The sequence below is a fragment of the Carcharhinus amblyrhynchos genome, chromosome 7 (assembly GCF_965287045.1).
Source record: "Carcharhinus amblyrhynchos chromosome 7, sCarAmb.v2.hapA, whole genome shotgun sequence".
Classification (NCBI taxonomy): Eukaryota; Metazoa; Chordata; class Chondrichthyes; order Carcharhiniformes; family Carcharhinidae; genus Carcharhinus; species Carcharhinus amblyrhynchos.
The window spans coordinates 45,883,940-45,903,590 of NC_137330.1; the positions used below are offsets into that span (position 1 = coordinate 45,883,940).

General features: G+C 39.4%; 1 protein-coding gene across 1 annotated transcript in view; it reads left to right on the plus strand.

Moving 5' to 3' along the window:
- The window catches only part of hs1bp3 (HCLS1 binding protein 3), a 93,278-nt gene extending 73,878 nt beyond the window's left edge, over positions 1 to 19,400 (plus strand). The window contains 3 exon segments of the mRNA XM_080192227.1: positions 5,195 to 5,343; positions 12,794 to 12,932; positions 15,952 to 19,400. Coding sequence (XP_080048353.1) covers positions 5,195 to 5,343; positions 12,794 to 12,932; positions 15,952 to 16,207 — 544 coding nt within the window. The 3' untranslated portion in view covers positions 16,208 to 19,400.
- Positions 19,401 to 19,651: the final 251 nt, after the last annotated feature.

Consider the following 19,651-nt stretch of genomic DNA (forward strand, 5'->3'; position numbering starts at 1 on the left):
ACATAGAAGAATGAGAGGAGATTTGATAGAGGTGTATAAAATTATGATAGAGTGAATGCAAGCAGGCTTTTTCCACTGAAGTTGGGTGAGAAAAAAACTAGGGCACGTGGGTTAAGGGTGAAGGGGGAAAAGCTTAAAGGAATATTAGAGGGGGTTTCTTCACACAGAGTGGTGGGAGTGTGGAATGAGCTGCCGGATGAAGTGGTGAAAGTGGGCTCACTTCTAATATTTAAGAAAAACTTGGACAGGTACATGGATGAGAGGGCTGTGGAGGGATATGGTCCAGGTGCAGGTCAGTGGGACTAGGCAGAAAAAATGGTTTGGCACAGCCAAGAAGGGCCAAAAGGCCTGTTTCTGTGCTGTAATATTCTATGGTTCTAATGCTATTAAATGTCAAGGGGTGATGGGTAGATTCTCTTGTTGAAGATAGTACAGGGCATTAACTTACTGTCAGCCCAAGGCTGGATATTATTTAGGTCTTGCTGCATTTGGATATGGACTGCTGATTATCTGAGGAGCTACAAATGCTATGGCACGTTGTGCAAACATATCTTCTGATGGAGGCAAGGGCATTGATGAAGCAGCTGAATATGATTGGGATTAGGTCACTACCCTGGCCCTTATCTCTCACATTAAGATCATGTCTGTGAGCAGATAACAGGCTTATGAGGAAAATCAGGCTTTTGAGGCCTGAATGAACAGGATAGATCAGTGAGATATATGGATTGGAAAATAAACAGCGAAAGGACGAAGAATGAGGGTAAATTAAAGTGTGCAGACTCAGTATCAGTGTGTATATGTGGCACACTTATTAATTTTTAATAAATTATTTAATTTTTAATGTCAAACATTGAAAATAATTAACAATTATCGCTTAGTTAAACAATACTAAATCTTGTACTTAGTCACAATCAATATCTGCAGCAAATTTATTTTACAACTACATACAAATACGGCAGTGTTTCACTTTCAATGCCTATTAATGGTGAAGCAGACACCTTCTCCGTCCTATCTTTCACAAAGCTAACAATGGTGCAACTTGGGCATCAATCTTTTGGACATTCTTATTTCACCATGCATTCCCCTTGCCTGAAGTTTCTGCAACCTTTCTGTATAACTGATGGCAAATGCCATTAACCTCACCATTATTTTCAACATCTAGCCAATTAAAAGAAACTGCATCATCCATAAAGTTACTTCAAATGAAAATCACTGTGCACTTAAAAGCAGACAGCCATGATCATGATGAAAACAGCTTTTACACAATTTTTGCAATGGAACACCAGGAGCTAACACACCATTTGGTATTTCTAAGGAGATGAAGAGCTTATGGGTCAGAAGAATGATAAAATCAGGAAGAAAATTCACCACGTAGTAGAAAATAGAATGGTTATAATGAATAAAAAGTGATCATAATTGTGAACAGAGTAACCTACAGGTGTACTGTTTCTTATTTCTCTAAATAATAACCTATACCTTGAGGAAAAATCCATAAGAGAACTATCTACTTTTGCTGAAGATGCTTCATTGAAGATGTCTTTGGATAAATCTTGTGACAGTTGGAAATAGTATTTTGGAAGTATCTGAAAAGATTTGTGATAAGAAGAGACTACTGCCATCCATTTGAATCCCTCTTAGCCCTTCTCCGTCCTCTTTCGAAACCCCTTTAGCCAACAAATCACTCCTCCCAAACTCTCTCCTCTTCCTGACACTGGCTTCTTGTATATCTTTCCATCGGTCTGCCTTTCCTCCACTTTTACCACATTGTGGCCCTGTCAATTAGCTCTACATTCCGTCTCTTCATTGCAGCAGAAGGGTATTCTGGTGGAGCAGGAGTTAATTTGTGATTGACAGAATGTACTGCTGACAGTCAGACCTCATAGTGTGACACAATCTTACACCATTCACTTCCTTTTTTAATATCCTCTTTATAAAACCTTATTTTGACCGAACCTTTGACAGACTTAATGGGTGGGATTTTACAGCCTTGCTTGTCCTAAAACTGTAAAATCCCACCCGCGCTCAACAGACTTTGATTGTCCACCTGTCGCCCACTCTGATTCTGTCGTGGGTGGGACGGTAAAATTCCAGCCATTATCTCCTTTATGTCAGTGTCTATTCGTGTTTGATCACACACCTGTGAAGCATTTTGCCAATTTTTTTTCCAATTTGCAGGCATTCTATAAATACAAGTTATTACCACCAAATGGTGTTTCAAGCATGCATAGAAAAGGTGAACTAAAAAAATGACTCTTAATGATTCCAAATAGTTAAAAAAATTATCAGAAGGAAATATTTGAGAAGTTTTGAGCTCAAAATATTTAGAAACACGAGATTCTTGATAAAATGTTAAATAGTATAAATAAAACAAACTTGGAATCCTACTTCAGGATAAATCAGGCTAGCTGTACACGCATTCATACATTACTGGAAATAACTAACTTCAAACAGCTATTGGGGAAAATTGAGTCTTCAGCATTTCCCCACTGCTGCAAGTATGGGACATGACTTCTGCCCATGAATTTATAGTGACCCTAAGTCCATCTGAGATCTGGATGAGATGGTCATTTGTGTTTGCTTGCGGCCGTAATTGATATTGTGGATCCCTCTCTGTAGGCAATGGCCAAAATTATATTGAGGACAAAGATGGTATAACTCATGTAATTCCTGGCTGATATCAAGCTGATCCACTTCTTTAAAAAAAAAGCAAAACACTGCAGGTGGTGAATTTTGAAATAAGACTAAGTTCTGGAAATACTCAGTCGGTTTGGCAGCATCAATGCAGAAAGAAATAGAATCAATGCTTTGAATCAAATATGGCTAATTTCAGAGAAGACTCCACCTTGTTCGGATGTCAGAACTGGGTGGGGGAAGAGTTGGAGGATCAGTGATTTGCAGTGAATGTGTTTACGTCCTGTAAACCTGGCCCCAAAATGCATACTCAATCCAATGAAGCCTGAGCTACATAGAAAATAGGCACAGGAGGAGACCATTCAGCTCTTCTAGCCTGCTCCACCATTCATTATAATCATGGCTGATCAACCAAATCAATAGCTTGATCCCACCTTTCCTCCATATCCTTTGATCCCGCCTTTCCTCCACATCCTTTGATCCCCTTCGCCTCAATTGCTATAGAAACATTAATAGGAGTTTTTACACACTGCTTCTTTACAGGCCCAAAAATATTTGGAGCCCAGTTTTTACTCCATGATGAACATTTGGCGGGATTTCAAAATGTGTTGTGCAATAGGCTAGTTGAATTGGAGCACTGGTTGGGTGAGTGATGATGGGTTTGTTTATCTCTCATGATGCTTTTTGCCAGCCTGGATGTATAACATTTTCGATCCTCTCCACCCATATTACGTCCACACTGCGACTTGGACCCTGGTCCCTCAAATTGGTCAGGATTCACAGAGGCAATGGAAACTCACTGTTCCATTGGCTGAAATGGAACATGAAATGAGAGAATGCAGTTGACAGAAATATGCAATTGAAGTCTTCCCAACCTATGAGCATTGCCGATCCTTGAAGGAAAAGAATATTTTTATTAACAACTTCTATTTTAGATGGCCAGTTGTTGATTAGGTTGCAATATTAATTTTATCACCAAAACTAAGAAATAATGTTTCTGCAACATAAGACTTGTAGACATTGGAGTCAGGCTGTCTAATTTCCAGCATGACTCACTGGTGCACTTTGAGTCAGAAGCTCGTTCATTCAAGCTTTACTGCAGAAATCCTAGCTGACGCATTAGTGAGGTACTGAGGGAGTGCTGCTGTCCTCCTCTGTCTGGAATAAAGCAAAAGCACCATTCTGAGACTTTTTCTTCAACACTTTGTCAGATCCTGCCAGATCCCCTATTCTCTTAACATTTACTATTTCTTAGGGGGAGAGCAGAGATGACTAAAGAGGAAGAAATAAGTGAGTAGTAATGTCCCACCCATAATTAGACCAGGAAAGTGACTCCACCCTGCAGGGCCTTTGCTGGGCAGGGTTTCTTGTCTGACTCAGCTGAACCTAAAAGACTGAAAATAAATTACTTCAATCTTTAAATCATCTTGGCTCCTTTCCCCATTCCCTCCCAATAGAGTAGAACTGTATTCATCAAATGTTCAATGTAGGCACTCACCATATAGTTTAGATGCACAGTGCTTTGCTGGAATAAATGCAGATAGTGAGCTTAAAGACCAGAAAATAGAGTTTAGTAAAAAGATAGAAAAACAAAGATGCTCCTAAAAAAAAAGGGACAAAAGTTTTAAAGTTGTTGATTATCCAATAATGAGGCATTAATAATTGACCAAGTGTTGTTGCAGTTAATTTATACATTTGTAATGTTTTATGATCTGTAATTGTGGTTTATTATAAATCGGAGTATCAAGTATAAAAGTTAGTGTTATGGTAAGGTTATATAAAACATTGGTGAGGCCGAATTTAGATTATTGTGTACAGTTTTGGTCACCTAGTTACAGGAAGGATGTAAATAAGGTTGAAAGATTGCAGAGAAAGTTCACAAGGATGTTGCTGGGACTTGAGAAGCTGAGTTACAGAGAGAGATTGAATAAGTTAGGACTTTATTCCCTGGAGCATAGAAGAATGAGGGGAGATTTCATAGAGGTGTGTAAAATTTTGGTGGGTATAGATTGAATGCAAACAGGCTTTTTCCACTGAGGCTAGGGGAGAAAAAAAAACCAGAGTGCATGTGTTAAGGGTGAAAGGAGAAAAGTTTAAAGGGAATATTAGCGGGGGCTTCTTCACACAGAGAGTGATGGGAGTGTGGAATGAGCTGCTGGATAAAATGATAAATGCGGGGTTACTTATCACATGGATGGGTACATGGATAAGAGCGGTGTGGAAGGATATTGTCCAAGTGCAAGTCAGTGGAACTAGCAAAAAATGGTTTGGCACAGACGAGAAGAGCCAAAAGGCCTGTTTCTGAGCTGTAATTTTCTATGGTTCTATTATTTCACTTGAGTTTAATATTCCCACTTTGCTAATATTTGAATAAAATTAGTCTTTTTTAAAACAGCTGGTCAATTTCATTTTGTTGGGTCTCCTTTGGAGATGTTGCAAATAATGGGCTTTTTCTAAAATTAAATTTCGTAAAGGCATTAAAATGGTTAAATTTTTTGGGTGGGCGGGGGGGCTTTGCCCTTTAATGACCTGATTCCTTAATTATCCTCGTATTTGTTTTCAGCTATAAATTGAAGAATACTGAGTCCTCTAACCAGGAGACTAAACTGAAGCTGACGCTTTTTGATGAGGAAGTGGATGATGATGCTGACATTTTTGAACCAGTGACAAGTTTCACCAAGTCGGCCACTAAGAAATCCTCTTTCAATGATGGTAAGTATTGACCATTAGAAACTAATAGCTGGTTGCACTAACTCCAGTAAAATGAACTTTTTTTTTCAAGATGTGAGCAACCCTAACCAGGCAGTATTTACTGTCCATTCCTGTTGTCTACAGAATTGTAACAATCAACCTGGAGTCCTATACAGATCTAATTGTGTTGAGGTGTCATATTCCTCTTCCTGAGCATTGTTAGTGTGAACCAGTTGAGTTTGTATTCACGGCTACAAATTCCCAGATCTATTTGTTATAATTTCTGTCTTATTGATGGAATTTAAGCCCAGAACTTGTGTTCTTTATATTATTTTGGTTGGTTTAATATGCAAAACAATTGACAGAAGGAAAATAGATATTGTCCCAGGTGTGTCAGTATCAATTGCTTTTATCTCTCCTTGCTGGTCTCAGCAAAGGTGATTAAGTATATATTATGCCTTCGATTTTGGTAACAATAAGTTCTTTCAAGTGAAGGTATTTTGTTGTTTTGGTAAAGTAAATGCCAATAAAGGAATGCTTTACTTTGTAGATTTTCAGTTTGGTTATCTTTTAAGGAAATTTTGCCCTGAATTTCCATTGGAATCCATGGCATAGGCATAGATTGGCAGAACATCTGTAGAAATGGCTATTTTCAACTGTTTGCATTGGTTTCTTGGTGATTCTGTCCAAGATGCAATAGCAGTTTATAAGATCGTAAGAAATAGGAGAAAGAGAAGTCCATTCCTCTCATTGAGCCTGCTCCATTATTTGATAAGATCATGATTGACCTGGTTTCCTGCCTGTCCCCATAAACCCCAACTCCCCTGTTAATCAAAAAAAATGTGTGACTCAGCCTTGAATGTATTCAATGGTCCAGCCTCTGCTGCTCTCTGTGGAAAGGACTCCAAAGTCTGACCTTCTGAGAAACGAAACTCCTCCTCATCTCTTTCAGAAATGAAAGACTCCTTAATGTTCAACTCTGCCCCTAGTTATATGAGAACTAGGAGCTGGAGTAGGCGGTTCAGACCCTTGAGCTTGTTCCATCGTTCAATACATTCATGTGATCTAATCTTAGCCTCATTATCACTTTCCTGTCTGTTTCCCATAACCCTTCATCCCACTACTAATTATAAAAACTTTGTCTATCTTTTCAAACTTGTTTAGTTTCTGGAATCTCTCTGGGGTAGAGAATTCCACTGAATCACGGCCCTTGTGAGTGAAATAATTATTTTCTGTTTTAAATCCGCCACCCCTTAGCTTAAAGCTAATTCGAGATTTCCCCACAAGAGGACACATTCTCTCAATATCAATCAGTCAAGATCCCTCAAGAAGATCACCTCTCATTGTTCTAAACTCCAATGAGTATAGACCCAACCTGCTCAAATTTTCCTCCTAAGACAACGTCTTCATCCCTGGAATCAGTTTAGTGAACCTTCTCGGAACTACTTCTGATGCAAGTGTATTCCTTAAGGAGATCAAAACTGTATGCAGTATGCCAGATGTTGTCACCTCCATGCCATGCAAACTGTAGCAAGACTTCCCTAATTTTATACTCTTGAAAGGCTAAAGTTGCCATAGTTCCAGATGACCATAGGCTGACTGGTGATTTAACTTGAGGATCAACAACCTTGGGCGAGGGGCAAGATAGAGAAGATAGAGTCTTCATGAATAACTGGTGCTGTTGGCGTCACTCTGCATCACGAACCAGCCAGCTAAGCTAACCGATCCTCCCATACTCTATCCTCACTTGCAATAAACAGTAACATTCCCTTTGCCTTCCTAATTACCTGGTGTATCAGCATGCTGACATTTTGTGCTTCATTATAAGGACACTCGACCTGTTTGTATTTCCATATTCTGCAGTTTGTCTCCATTTAAGTAATATTCTGTTTTTCTATTCTCCACTCCATTACATTTTGCTTATTTGCCGTGTGTTGAATTAGGTTATGGTTTAATTTCCTGGTTGATGTAGTATATTGTTTCAGCCTGCATTGTCTATAAATTGCAGTAGGCAGTATCAGATGAATGCTTAAAAATTTGTACTATATTCAAACCAAAAAACTGAAATGAAAGATGGTGTGGGGAAAAACGCAGTAGATCAGGTAGCAACTGGGAGAGAGGAACATAGTTCACATTTCAAGTTTTTTAGGAGTTAGGTTCAACAATGTATACACAAGTAGAGAGGCAGTGAAAGAGCAAATAGGGAGGAAAGAATAAAGGGAAAGTCTGGGGCTGAAGACTGGAGTGATTTCAATGACAACAGGAACAATGGTGCAATACAAAATGAGTGGTAATGGGATAAGTAAAGAAGCCACAGATGGATCTAGTAAATTTCAACCAACAAGATCATTACCAGAACTGACTGTTGGGAAAAAGCTGTGGTTATGGCCAGCAATTGTTGAACTCTTGTAAAGTGCTGATTCAAAAATGCTGGTTGGAAAATTAAACTAAGAAGTGACCGCAAGCTCGGGTTCATACTTGAAGACTAAATGATGTGCTCAGCAAAGTGATGGACCCATATAGAGGAAGCTGCATTGTGAGCAGCAAATAGAGTACACTAAATTGAAATAAGTACAAATAATTCACTGCTTCACCTGGGAGGGTTGTTAGGTCATTGACTGTTGGAAGAGAGGAGGTGAAAGTGCTGTCGGATCATGTTGATTCTGATAATTTGTATTTAAAAGTAGGGAGTGGAATTGAAGGAAAAGTTGTTCATTGTAAAAGAATTTCAACCAAGTAGAGGTGGGTGACATTGGACGAGGACTGGTTGGACCTTTGTTCAAGCAAGAAGTGGACAATCTGCAGGCATCTTGGTGGAGAGGGGAAGTGAACGTGTATAATGCGCAACTGTTCTATTCTAATGTTGGTATTGATTTGTTTTATTTGAATTTAGTTCAATTACATTTGTCCACTGAGATCACCATCAGTTATTTGTATAATGACTGCATCAAAATATTTGCCACTTTAATTAAGACTACACTGGATGATCTATATTTCAGGAGCAGGTCATTCAGACACCACATTTGTATATAATTACATCATCTGGGAGAGCAGATATTATGGGGATGGCAAGGGGTTCTTTGATCTCATCTGTCCCCACCAGCAGGAATGGAGAATTTGGCACTCAGCCAAAATTCCATTCCCTGCAGCTGCACTGGAAAATCCCAGTCAATGATGAGATCAGAGGTTCTTGGTATGTATTTGCTAGAATATTAACCAACTTTTTACAGACTTTTTTCCCCTTGGTTTTACAATAGTGCGTGTTTATAGATACAGCAGATTTCATTGATTATAGAATGTACGACTTGTATTTCCTTGGGTATAAAAATAAAACATAATATAACATTTTGCTGACTGTGTTATTGATATTAAACATGGGTAAGCATCTGTAAAGTCACTTATTCATGAGAATTTATCCACCAACAGTTTCCAACTTTTAGCTTGGTGGAGGCTTGGAAACATTGCTTGGGTAATTTTGGGATATAAGTTGGTTATAGTCCTTTCTTTGGTACAATAACAACTATTGGCAGACAGTGAATACTTTAACTGAGACGCCCCCATTTCACAAGATCCACTTTGGGCTACTAATTGCCTGGCTGGCAACAACCATCGAGTACATCTTATGGGTGGGAGGCTATGGCAGAGGGAGAGCAGCAGTGGTGGTGGAAGGACAATGGGAAGAGCGCCAATTATGGATCTGCAGCAGCTTTTGAAAGTAATATAAAGTTGGAAAGAGGATCTTGGTCCACAAAAAGCCAAAAGTGTAACAGTGTTTCGTGGCCACAAACTATTGTTGGATAAAACCTCATGAATAAGTTCATTACAGATGCTTGTCCAGATTTAATATCAATAACAATTAGGTTCTCCTGTCATGGATGACAATTTGCTGAGAGAACAGGCCTAACCCACACTACCCTTGAACCATGTACTCTAGCAGAGGGATACATACAGAGGCAATAGGCCCCCTGCATATGTTGATGGCCATTTTAGATGACCATTCACGATATCGGCACATAATCTTTAAGTATGGCAAGTGTAGATACATAAAGAGAAAGAGATTGGTGAAGGCAAATGTAGGTCCCCTACAGACAGAAACAGGAGAATATATAATAGGGGACAAAGAAATAGCCAACCAACTGAGTACATACTTTGGTCCCTCTTCACAAAAGAGGACCCAAATCAAATGCCAGAAATGTTGGAGATCGCAAGATTTAGTGACAGGGAAGAACTGAGGGAGATCAATATTAGTAGAGAAATTACACTTGGAAAGTTGATGGGATTGAAGGCAGTTAAATCCCCAAGATCTGATGATCTACATCCCAGAGTACTTAAGGAAGTGGCTGTAGAAATAATGGATGCATTGGTGGTCATCTGGGATTCTATAGATACTGGAACAGTCCCTGCAGATTGGAGGGTAGTGAATTTCACTCCAATATTCCAAACAGGGAAGAAAAAGGAGAAGAGGGAATTGTAGATCAGTAAGCTTAACATTGGTAATGGGGAAAATTCTCAAATCCATTATCAAGGACTTTATAGCAGAACGTTTAGAAAACAATGGCAGGAGCAGACAGACAGAGTCAGCATGGATTTATGTCATGCTTGACAAATATATTGGAATTCTTTGAATATGTAACTAGTAGAGTTGACAAGGGGAGAACCAGTCGATGTGGTATATTTGGACTTTTAGAAAGTGCTTGACAAAGTCCTCCACAAGAGATTATCACGCAAAATTAAAGTGAATGGGATTGGAGGAAATGTATCGAGATGGATAGAAAACTGGTTGGCAGAGAGGAAACAAAGAGGGGGAATTTATGGGTGCTTTTCAAATTGGCAGACAGTAACTAATGGGGTGCCACTGGGATTGGTGCTGGGACCCCAGCTATTCACAATGTATATTAACAATTTGAATGAGCGAACAAAGTGTAACATCTCAAAGTTTGCAGATTATACCAAGTTGGATGGGAGGGTGAACTGTGATGAGGATGCAGAGAGCCTTTAGCATGATCTAGACAGGTTGGGTGAATGGGCAAATCAATGGAAGATGCAGTATGATTTGGACAAGTGCGAGGTTATTCGCTTTGGAAGCAGATTACTACCTGAATGGCTGTAAATTGGGAGAGGGGAACGTGCAGCAGGACCTGGGTGTCCTTGTGCACCAATCATTGAACGTCAGCATGCAGGTGCAGTGGGCAGTAAAGAAGGCAAATGGCATGTTGGCCTTCATTGCAAGAGGTTTTGAGTACAGGAGTAGGGATGTGTTGTTGCAATTATACAGGGCCTTGGTGAAGTCACACCTAAAGTATTGCTTGCAGTTTTTGTCTCCTTGTCTGAGGAAGGATGTTCTTGCTCTCGAGGGAGTGCAACGAAGATTTACCAGGCTGATTCCAGGGATGGCAGGACTAATATGAGGAGATATTGACTAGGTTAGGATTGTTTTCACTGGAGTTCAGACAAATGAGGGAGAACTCATAGAGACTTATAAAATTCTAACAAATGTAGACAGTATAGATGCTCCCAATGGTGGGGGAGGCCAGAACCAGGAGTCACAGTCTGAGGATTTTGGGTAAGTAGACCATTTACGACGGAAGTGAGGATACGTTCTTTCATCCAAAGAGTGGTAAGTCTGTGGAATTCATTACCACAGGAAGTAGTTGATGCTAAAACATTGAATGTATTCAAGAGGTGGCTGAATATAGCACTTGGGGCAAATGTGATCAAAGTTTAAGGGGAAAAAGAAGGATTAGGCTATTGGATTGGACAATCAGCCATGATCATCATGAATAGTGGAGCAGGCTTGAAGGGCCAAATGGCCACCTCCTGCTCCTATCTTCTATGTTTCTCTGATGCATGCATCGCTTGAGCCCTGAAGTTGGGACAATTTTATCAATCAGAAAAATGGGCAGAACAAAAACCAATTTTTTTTCTCCAGTTGTCTTCCAGATATCCCACAGCTAAACTAAATTACTTAGTGTGGGCACCGTCACAAGTAGCAGCCAACTTGGCACTTAGCAAAGTCCCACAGCCAGAATTTGCTTTTTGGTGTTAGTTGAGGAATAAATATTGATGATAAAACCTTTTGAATAATATCGAGTTATTTTGTTATCCTTTTGAAAAGGCAGATGAACTTCTTTTTCATATCTTATCCATTAACCTTCAACAGTGGAGTATTTCCTTTGAACTGCACTGAAATGTAAATCAAGGTTGTACTTAAATCCCAAAAACTGGATCTGAGCCTTTGATCTTCTGGCTCAGGTTAATGCTGCTACTGAATCAAGCTGGCACTGTTATCCTAAGCCAGGCCCATATGTTTGATTAAAACCTATTTGTACATGCTACTTGGTATTTGCCTTCAGTTCTTTATTTCCAGTACAAAGTCTACAATCTGTTAAATGGATTCTGTTAAAATATAACTGCAGTTAAAATATATCTGCAGGCAAGGAGTATATTTTGAAGAGACATTTTGCACTCTGCAGCACTGTGTTCCATTCCTAACAGCTTTAAGTAGCAGAGATACACAAAATCTCTTGAAGCTTGTTTTAATGATCAGGTTGAACGTAACAAGCCCCAGCTGGTGAATAGACTTCTAATCATGAACGTTTTTCTAAAATTGTGCTTGAATCTTATTTTTCAATCTGCGATTTGGTCAGTTTGACATAGAGGGAAGAAATGTTGATAAACTAGCTCTGTGTCCATGTTTTTTTTTATCACCTTTTAGAGGCAAACTCTAGGCTGTTTTTTTTAATTTTTTATTCCATCCTTAAAGTTACAAAGCCAATGCTCAGAGTGGGCCAGGCAGACCCAAATCCTTGCTTGCTCCCAAAAAAAAATTAAAAATCCAATTGAATCCAATTCAAGGTCCTCATAAAAGAGACAAACAATATCCAAGCTGAGGCGTTGTACCCAATATTGGGCTCAATCTGACACTTGAACTTAACTAAAAGGCCAACATTAAAACTTTTTATTTTACAGATGATTGGTCCAATGTTACAAAAACTACTACAGTTTCAAGATGTTATTTTGAAACTATTCTGTGCTGGTGAGAAAGCAATTCCTGTTCATTTATTCATTGTACTAGCTGAACCATATACTTCTACTTTCTCTTAATATGATTTTTTTAGTAATTGATGGCCTGAACTAGGGATGGGTGATAAATGCTTGCATAGCTAGCAGTGCCCACTTCCCATAAATGAATAAAAAAATTTCTATTCCGTCATTTTGGAAAGCTCACTATTTACAGGAATGGGTTTTACTTTTTCCAATGGATATCATAATGCAGATAGGTTCATGATTCACTTGGGGGCACTTTGCAAATATGACCAAACCTTGATCCTAGGAAATACGTTGTTTGCCAGGAGAAGCTAACTATCATATGGACCACAAGCGGGAACTTCAGGGACTGGCCAAATTGTTAAAAAAAAATGCATGTTGGGAAGTGATAACTTATCCATTAACATGAACTCTCATTCTGTAGCTGCTTTCAGATTGTTTGAGGACCCAGACTTGGGTGAAACTATCCAAACAGGTGTTTCTTCATTACATCCAACTGCCTATGACTTTAAAGGTGATGCAATGAATCTAAGCCTTGATGAAGACACTGAAGATTTGTTCAGGTATTTATTAGTTCACAGGGTAGCCACCTCTCTGGCAAGAGAGTAGGGTTTTGGAAATGCTTTGCCTCTTTCGATATTCCCGGCGACACCTCTCATAAGCAGTTAGTGTCTTCCACTGGTCATACTACTCTAATTCTATGATCCTGTAACCCAGGCATGTCACATTTGGATCAAAATCCTGGAACTCAATTCCTAGCAGCACTGTGGATGTACGCACAGCACATAGATTGCAACCGTTCAGGAAGACAGCTTACCATCCAGGATAATTAAGGATGAGCAATAGATTCTGGTCTAATCAGCCCACACAGACTGTAATTTCTTTTAAAAAAGGATCCTTTGTGATCAAAGCTAGATCCAGTCCAAGTTGACTGCAAGCTGACTGAAAAACAACAGTGGTGAGCAGAATTTTATATGCCATTGCCAGTGTATTTGGAGACATGGAGTAGGTGGGTGTGAGGAAGGCCCACCCACCCTGCCTCCAGTTGGTCACCCCGCTCAGGGCTCTGGTGACGAGATCGAGGATTGCCAATCTTTTCCACATGGGGTTCCACCTCCCCAAACTCTCCATCAAAACCACCCCCACATCCCAGGCCTATGTCCCCATCTTTGCTGTGAGGACCCCACTCTTACCTCCACCCTAGCCCCGACACCGAGAATGTGGGACAAAAACTGAAAATGCTGGAAAATCTCCGCAGGTCTGACAGCGTCTGTAGAGAAAGAATAGAGCCAACATTTCGAGTCTGGGTGACCCTTCATCCGAGCTGAGAATGTGGGGACTGCCACGGTTTAAAGTTTATTTATTAGTGTCACAAGTAAGGTTTACATTAATACTGTAATGAAGTTACTGTGAAATTTCCCTAGTCGCCACAGTCCGGTGCCTGTTTGGGTCAATGCACCTAACCAGCACATCTTTCAGAATGCAGGAGGAAACCGGAGCACCTGGAGAAAACTCTCACAGACCCAAGCCGGGAATTGAACCCAGGTCCCTGGCACTGTGAAGCAGCTGTGCTAACCACTGTGCTACCATGCCACCCCTGTTCCCGGTGGTGCTGCTGGGATACAAAGCTGCTAGCCAGTCCAATTAACCAGATCCTTAGCCTGCGTACCTCAATAACTCCTGGGATTGCTAGGCAGGAAACACCATCATCCATTAAATTCCACCTAGTGTTACTCAATATTCTGTTTTCTCTCAGTTCTATTCCTGGCCAATTACCCTGTCACTTCTGTGGGCTAGTTAAGACATTTTTTTTCAACATTTCCTTTCTTCATAAACAACTTTTGATTGCAAAAACTTGTCACCTGCATTTTAGCTGCCAGCACTGAATCCATGCATTGCTCCTGTAATTTCTGTTCTATCTTTTACAATATATCAGAAATAAATTGATGAATCGCATTTTAAAGGCTTTTCTTGCACAAGGGGCCTCCCTGAAATGATAGGGAGCCAAGGATCTAGTGAGAGGACAGAATTGAAGGAAATCAGTATTGGTAAGAAAATAGTGCTGGTGAAATTAATGAAGATGAAAGGCTGCCAAATCACCAGGGCCTGATAACCTGCACCCCTTAAAGGGAGTGGATCTGGAAATAGTGAATGTATTGATAGTCATCTTCCAAAATTCTAACTACTCTGGAGCAGTTCCTACAGATTGGAAGGTGACAAATTCAACCTCACTATTTGGAAAGGGAGGAGGAGAGGAAAAATGGAGAATTACTGACCAGTTAACCTGATATCAGTGGCAGACAAGATGCTCAAGTTTATTATAAAAGATGTGCTCCGGATTTCTACTGCCCTGCCCACCCCCTCGAATCAGAGCGGGCAAAGGGCAAACAACAGAAATGTCCGTTGACCATGAGCAGGAATTTTCATAGGCGAGATTGTAAAATCCCACCGTAAGCAATAGAACGTTTGGAAAATTGTGACGGGATTGGATAAAACCAGCATGAGTTTATGAAAGACAAATCATGTTTAACAAAACTACTGAAGTATTTTGAGGGTGTAACTATTGCAAAGATGAGGAAGACCAGTAGATGTGGTGCATTTGGACTTTCAGAATTCTTTTGGTTATGTCCCTCATAAAAGATTAGTGGGCAAAATTAAATCACATGGAATTGTGGATATTCTCTGCTGAGAACACACTGCCTATATGTAACTGTAGTTTTGAATCTGGGGTCAGGAGTCACTCAGAATGGAAGCAGTAATTTAAAAAATGAAATACTGGATGTGGTGTACTGATTTCTACAGGAAATCTGATCCTGCACTAGTTGAAACTCCCACTGTGTCAACTATATTATGCTCCAGCATGAATTTCACAAACCAAAACATTTTTGATGCAAATAAATTGCCTTCATTTTAAAGCTTGTTTGCTCACTGTTTTTACACATTTACCGAGCCACATTGGGATTTTGTTATTTCCATCAAAACAAAATAGGAATTTTTCATTATTTTGGTAACTCACTGGCTTCTAATATGTGACTTGCATTCATTGTTTTCTTTAAAAAGACAAAGACTGTTTGCATTGGTTTAGGAGCACATATTATTGTCACCTTGCCATGACACATGACAGCATCTGATTAAATCTGTACTTTCAAGTCTGTCCAAATTAACTGAAACACTACTGTAATAGAACAGTCGTTAAAATTTTGCACTCATTATATTTGAATACACTTTGGAGGCCAGTGATTTATATAAAATAGAATAAAACATTATTGCAGCCATTTTGACCATACTGGAGTTGCTATTTGGTTTGATTTGCATAAACCACCAGCTTCTATCATCAGTCACCATTAATCTACTATGTTGCAGTTTGGTGATCACATGCCACTTGTTGAAATGCTGTTGATAAAATCTGGCTAGCTTCCAACTGTGACATGATTTAAATGACTTACCTTCACGATCAGAAATACGGAAGAATATATCAGTTGGAAGTTGGACATTCCATGTTTTTTTTAAAAAAAGTATACAACTGATGTCAAACAATTGGTGATATCATTAATCATCACTTTGTGCTGTTAATATTTTCAGAGTTGAAGATGACTTGGATAAATTATTGAAGCTGAGTGCCAGCAGTAAAACCAGGCCACCTGTGCCAACCAAACCACCTGTGCCAACCAAACCACCTGTGCCTAAAAAGCCAACCTTGTCATCTGAAATGGGAAACAGTCCTGCAGCAGAATGTGGTCCCCTTAAAAGTACTGTGGCTGACATGGATGAACTGGATATTCTGAAATACATTCAAGAGAATGAGGCATTGAGTAGCGACACACTTGATCTGTTTTGAGCAGATCCTCCAGCAATACCGCCCCAACTGTTTATGTGGTAACCTTGATTACCCACCAGCAAACCATTATAAACTCAATGTATTAAAATAATTTTCAGCAGTGTTCAATTGCACTCCTAGATACGAATGGAAGAGATTCAATTGAAAGCGCTTTTTTTTAATGTTTCTCATGCAAAAGCTGTTGAAATTTATGAAGTACAAATGTAAAGGAATAAATTTTGATTCGCCACTCAGTTGTTACTCGATCCACTGTGTGCATGGATCAAAAAATTGGAGGCAAGATAGCGGATTTTTCCCCCCCCCCCTCCCTAATCTGTGGTCATGATGGCCTGCTCCATGCCCTGGGTAAGTATTTGGAAAATCAAACATTTAAATATGTGGCTGGGATACTGAAGAAGATTGAATTGGATTGTAACTCAAAAGGAAGAAAACTGTGGCACATGGGCAGAATGTTTTATTTATCAAATTAGCACTTTTTCTTAACTTGTTCTTACAAGTAAGAAATTCTTGGTGTCAGAAGTCCTTACAAGTTTATCCCTTTAAGAAAATGATACAAGTGGCAGGGCCTTTATTTTTGTTCTGTGCCTCACTTCCTTAAAGGTTGTTTTTACAGAACCACCAGAAGGCAATGCTATGTTTTTTTAATTAATAGCATATGTATTTAGACTAACTGATCATAATCCAGGAGGAATGCACTGTTTTCACTTGGTATTGGATGCAGTACTCAAACTTTTAGTTTTCTGATTAATTAACGTATTGTTTCTACAAGCTAATTATCTAAAGTTTGATTGTAAATAAGGTATTGCATCTTCCCTCATGTGCTCAGACTGGCGCAATTGTGCAGAGTTCTGTATCAGTTGACCCTGGATAAATATCCATGCTACCTTCAGTCCTGGGTGTCAATCTGGATTATTCAGCAGCAATTGGGTTATGAATTTTGGGGTTATTTACATTGAAACAGAAATGACTACATTGCAGCATGGAATGTATGCATTCGTTAGTTGACGATAGCCTGTAGCTAAGTCATTGTTCTAATCCTGGGTCTCCAGTCCAATATATTAAGTGGGCAAGCTATTTTATATAGCAAGATAACAGGAGATTCTCACATGAGGCTAAAATCTTTTGCCTCTATCTCCCAAAGGTTTCCATTTGCATCTTTCCATATCACTTCAGTTTCCGTTCTGTTCTTCTTGCAAATTTTACCACTCACTTTGCATTTGCGTTTGTGGCTGACATTTAGGTTTTCTCAGGTGTTCGTACCAACTTCTGCAGGTGTTTCAGTTAATTTAATATAGAGGATTTAGTTACCCAATCAGTCCAAGATGTCATGATAACCGGGGCTTTACGCCAGCTCTCTGCACACTGGAGAAATGGTGCAACGACTAGCAGCTATTAAAGTCTGGGAGCTGCAGTGGGGATGCAAACCTGGCTGAAACTGGATCAAGGACTGGAAAATATTGTTAAAACTGGGGTTGCCTTTAGGTTGTATAACAGTATCTGTTATTAATTATTTCTGACTAGCAGTAACTGCGATGTTTATTATAATATGGCTTCATCTAAGATTTCACTTCAGCTATAAGGAAATTCTACCAAGTATATATGATATAAGTGTACATAATATAGTACTATACATTTTGGGATCCTACTTGACTGCCAAGTGTACAGTATTTTTTGAAAAAGCTTTCGTATATGAAAACAGAATTTAATTAATAATTGCATGAGAATTTGGTAGATTCTCCCGTGTTCACAGTAAGAAGGCATTCCAGGAGTCTAATAAAGCCTTTTCTGTCTGTCAATGTAAATAGGACTATTGTATGATTTCCTGATGGTTTGGCATGCTTTGCAGAGCAGAAAATGTCCTCATTTTGTTCTGGTCTGTGCTGAGTCACCTGATCTTAGCCAGATGAAAGCAAGGGCATTGCAACCGCCCTCGACACCTGCATTGAGAGGTTAGTAAGACATGTAATCTCTCTTGCACACAACCACTCTTGTCCTCTTCTCCTTCGCTATACTTTCATCTTTTCACCGTGAACTGTTGCAATATCACGTGCATGAATGTAGGCTGAAGAGGTGACTGGGGTTATCTAAGTAAAGATTCAATTCTTCAGAAGAGAAAGAAAACATGTCACGGATGAAAAAGGCTTTTCTGAAATGTAATGACTCTCTTGATGTTCTGAAAATATGCATTAGTTTCCAAATTCTTGCATATGGTTTAAACTTCTCTCATGGCAAGAGAGATTACTTTACTTTTATATTTAAAACTATAATTACTAATGTTGAGTGTTAATATGTCATCTGGCATTCAGAAGAATATGATGTGCCAACCAAGCTGATTGTTTCACAGCTACTAACTATAAGGATCAATAGTAACTCAAACAAAGACTACTTGCTAGACTTCAGAGTAAATATAGTGAGAGGAAACACATGTCGTCAAGTCTTTTTGTCTGTTTTGGTGCAGCTTTCTCTCTTTCCACAAACTCACTAACAGACAATGGCCTATGGAACTGCGAAGTAAGAGTTTCTACACTACGTTGCATTTTTTATGCATGCATGTAGACAGGGAGCATAGAAAGTCATTCTAAATTAGTATGTCCTATTGTTATCTTCTAGCCATAACAGGAGATGGGTTGAGAATTGACTGACTGCTCTCTGTGGATGGAGGCACAAACACTAAAACTGCTTTTATATTGTCCTGGTGCCAATAGTTTCTGTTATTAGATTGTGCAGCCAGAAATATAGCCAAAGGAAATGGCCAATTTTGTTATGGTGGGCAGCTCAGCAAATGTTTTGGGAATTCTCCTTTCCCAGTCACCAACCTTAGTTATTAACTGCACTCATACAGTAAGTGTTTGTGTTTTTTTTAACATTTTTTCCGACTGTTGTGGTGGCTTAGTAAGAGGTTTGATTCATGTGAAAATAAACATATGCAGTCAAGTTAGATGATGTGTGGTAGAGAGCCGATAGGCACATGGTGATGTAGCTAATTCACTGGTCTTGTTGTAGCAATACCTGACAATTCTGTTGAATGTAACTGAAAATCTAATGCATCTTGTAAAATTAAATTTTGCATCAATTAAAGGCACAAAGAAGTATTGTTCTGATGACATTTCATAGAGTCATTGAATCCCTACAGTGCAGGAGGCGGCCATTTGGCCCATTGAGTCTGCACTGACCACAATCCCACAAAAGGCCTTATTCCCGAAACCCATAACATATTTACTCTGATAATCGCCCTGGCACTCGGGTCAATTTATCATGGCCAATCAATCTAACCCGCAGATCTTTGGAGCGTGGGAGGAAACCGGAGCACCCAGAGGAAACCCATGCAGAGAATGTACAAACTCCATACAGACAGTGACCAATGCTGGAATTGAACCTGGGTCCCTGGCACTGGAGGCAGTGGTTCTAACCACTGTGCCACCATGCTGCCATTTAAGTGTTCAA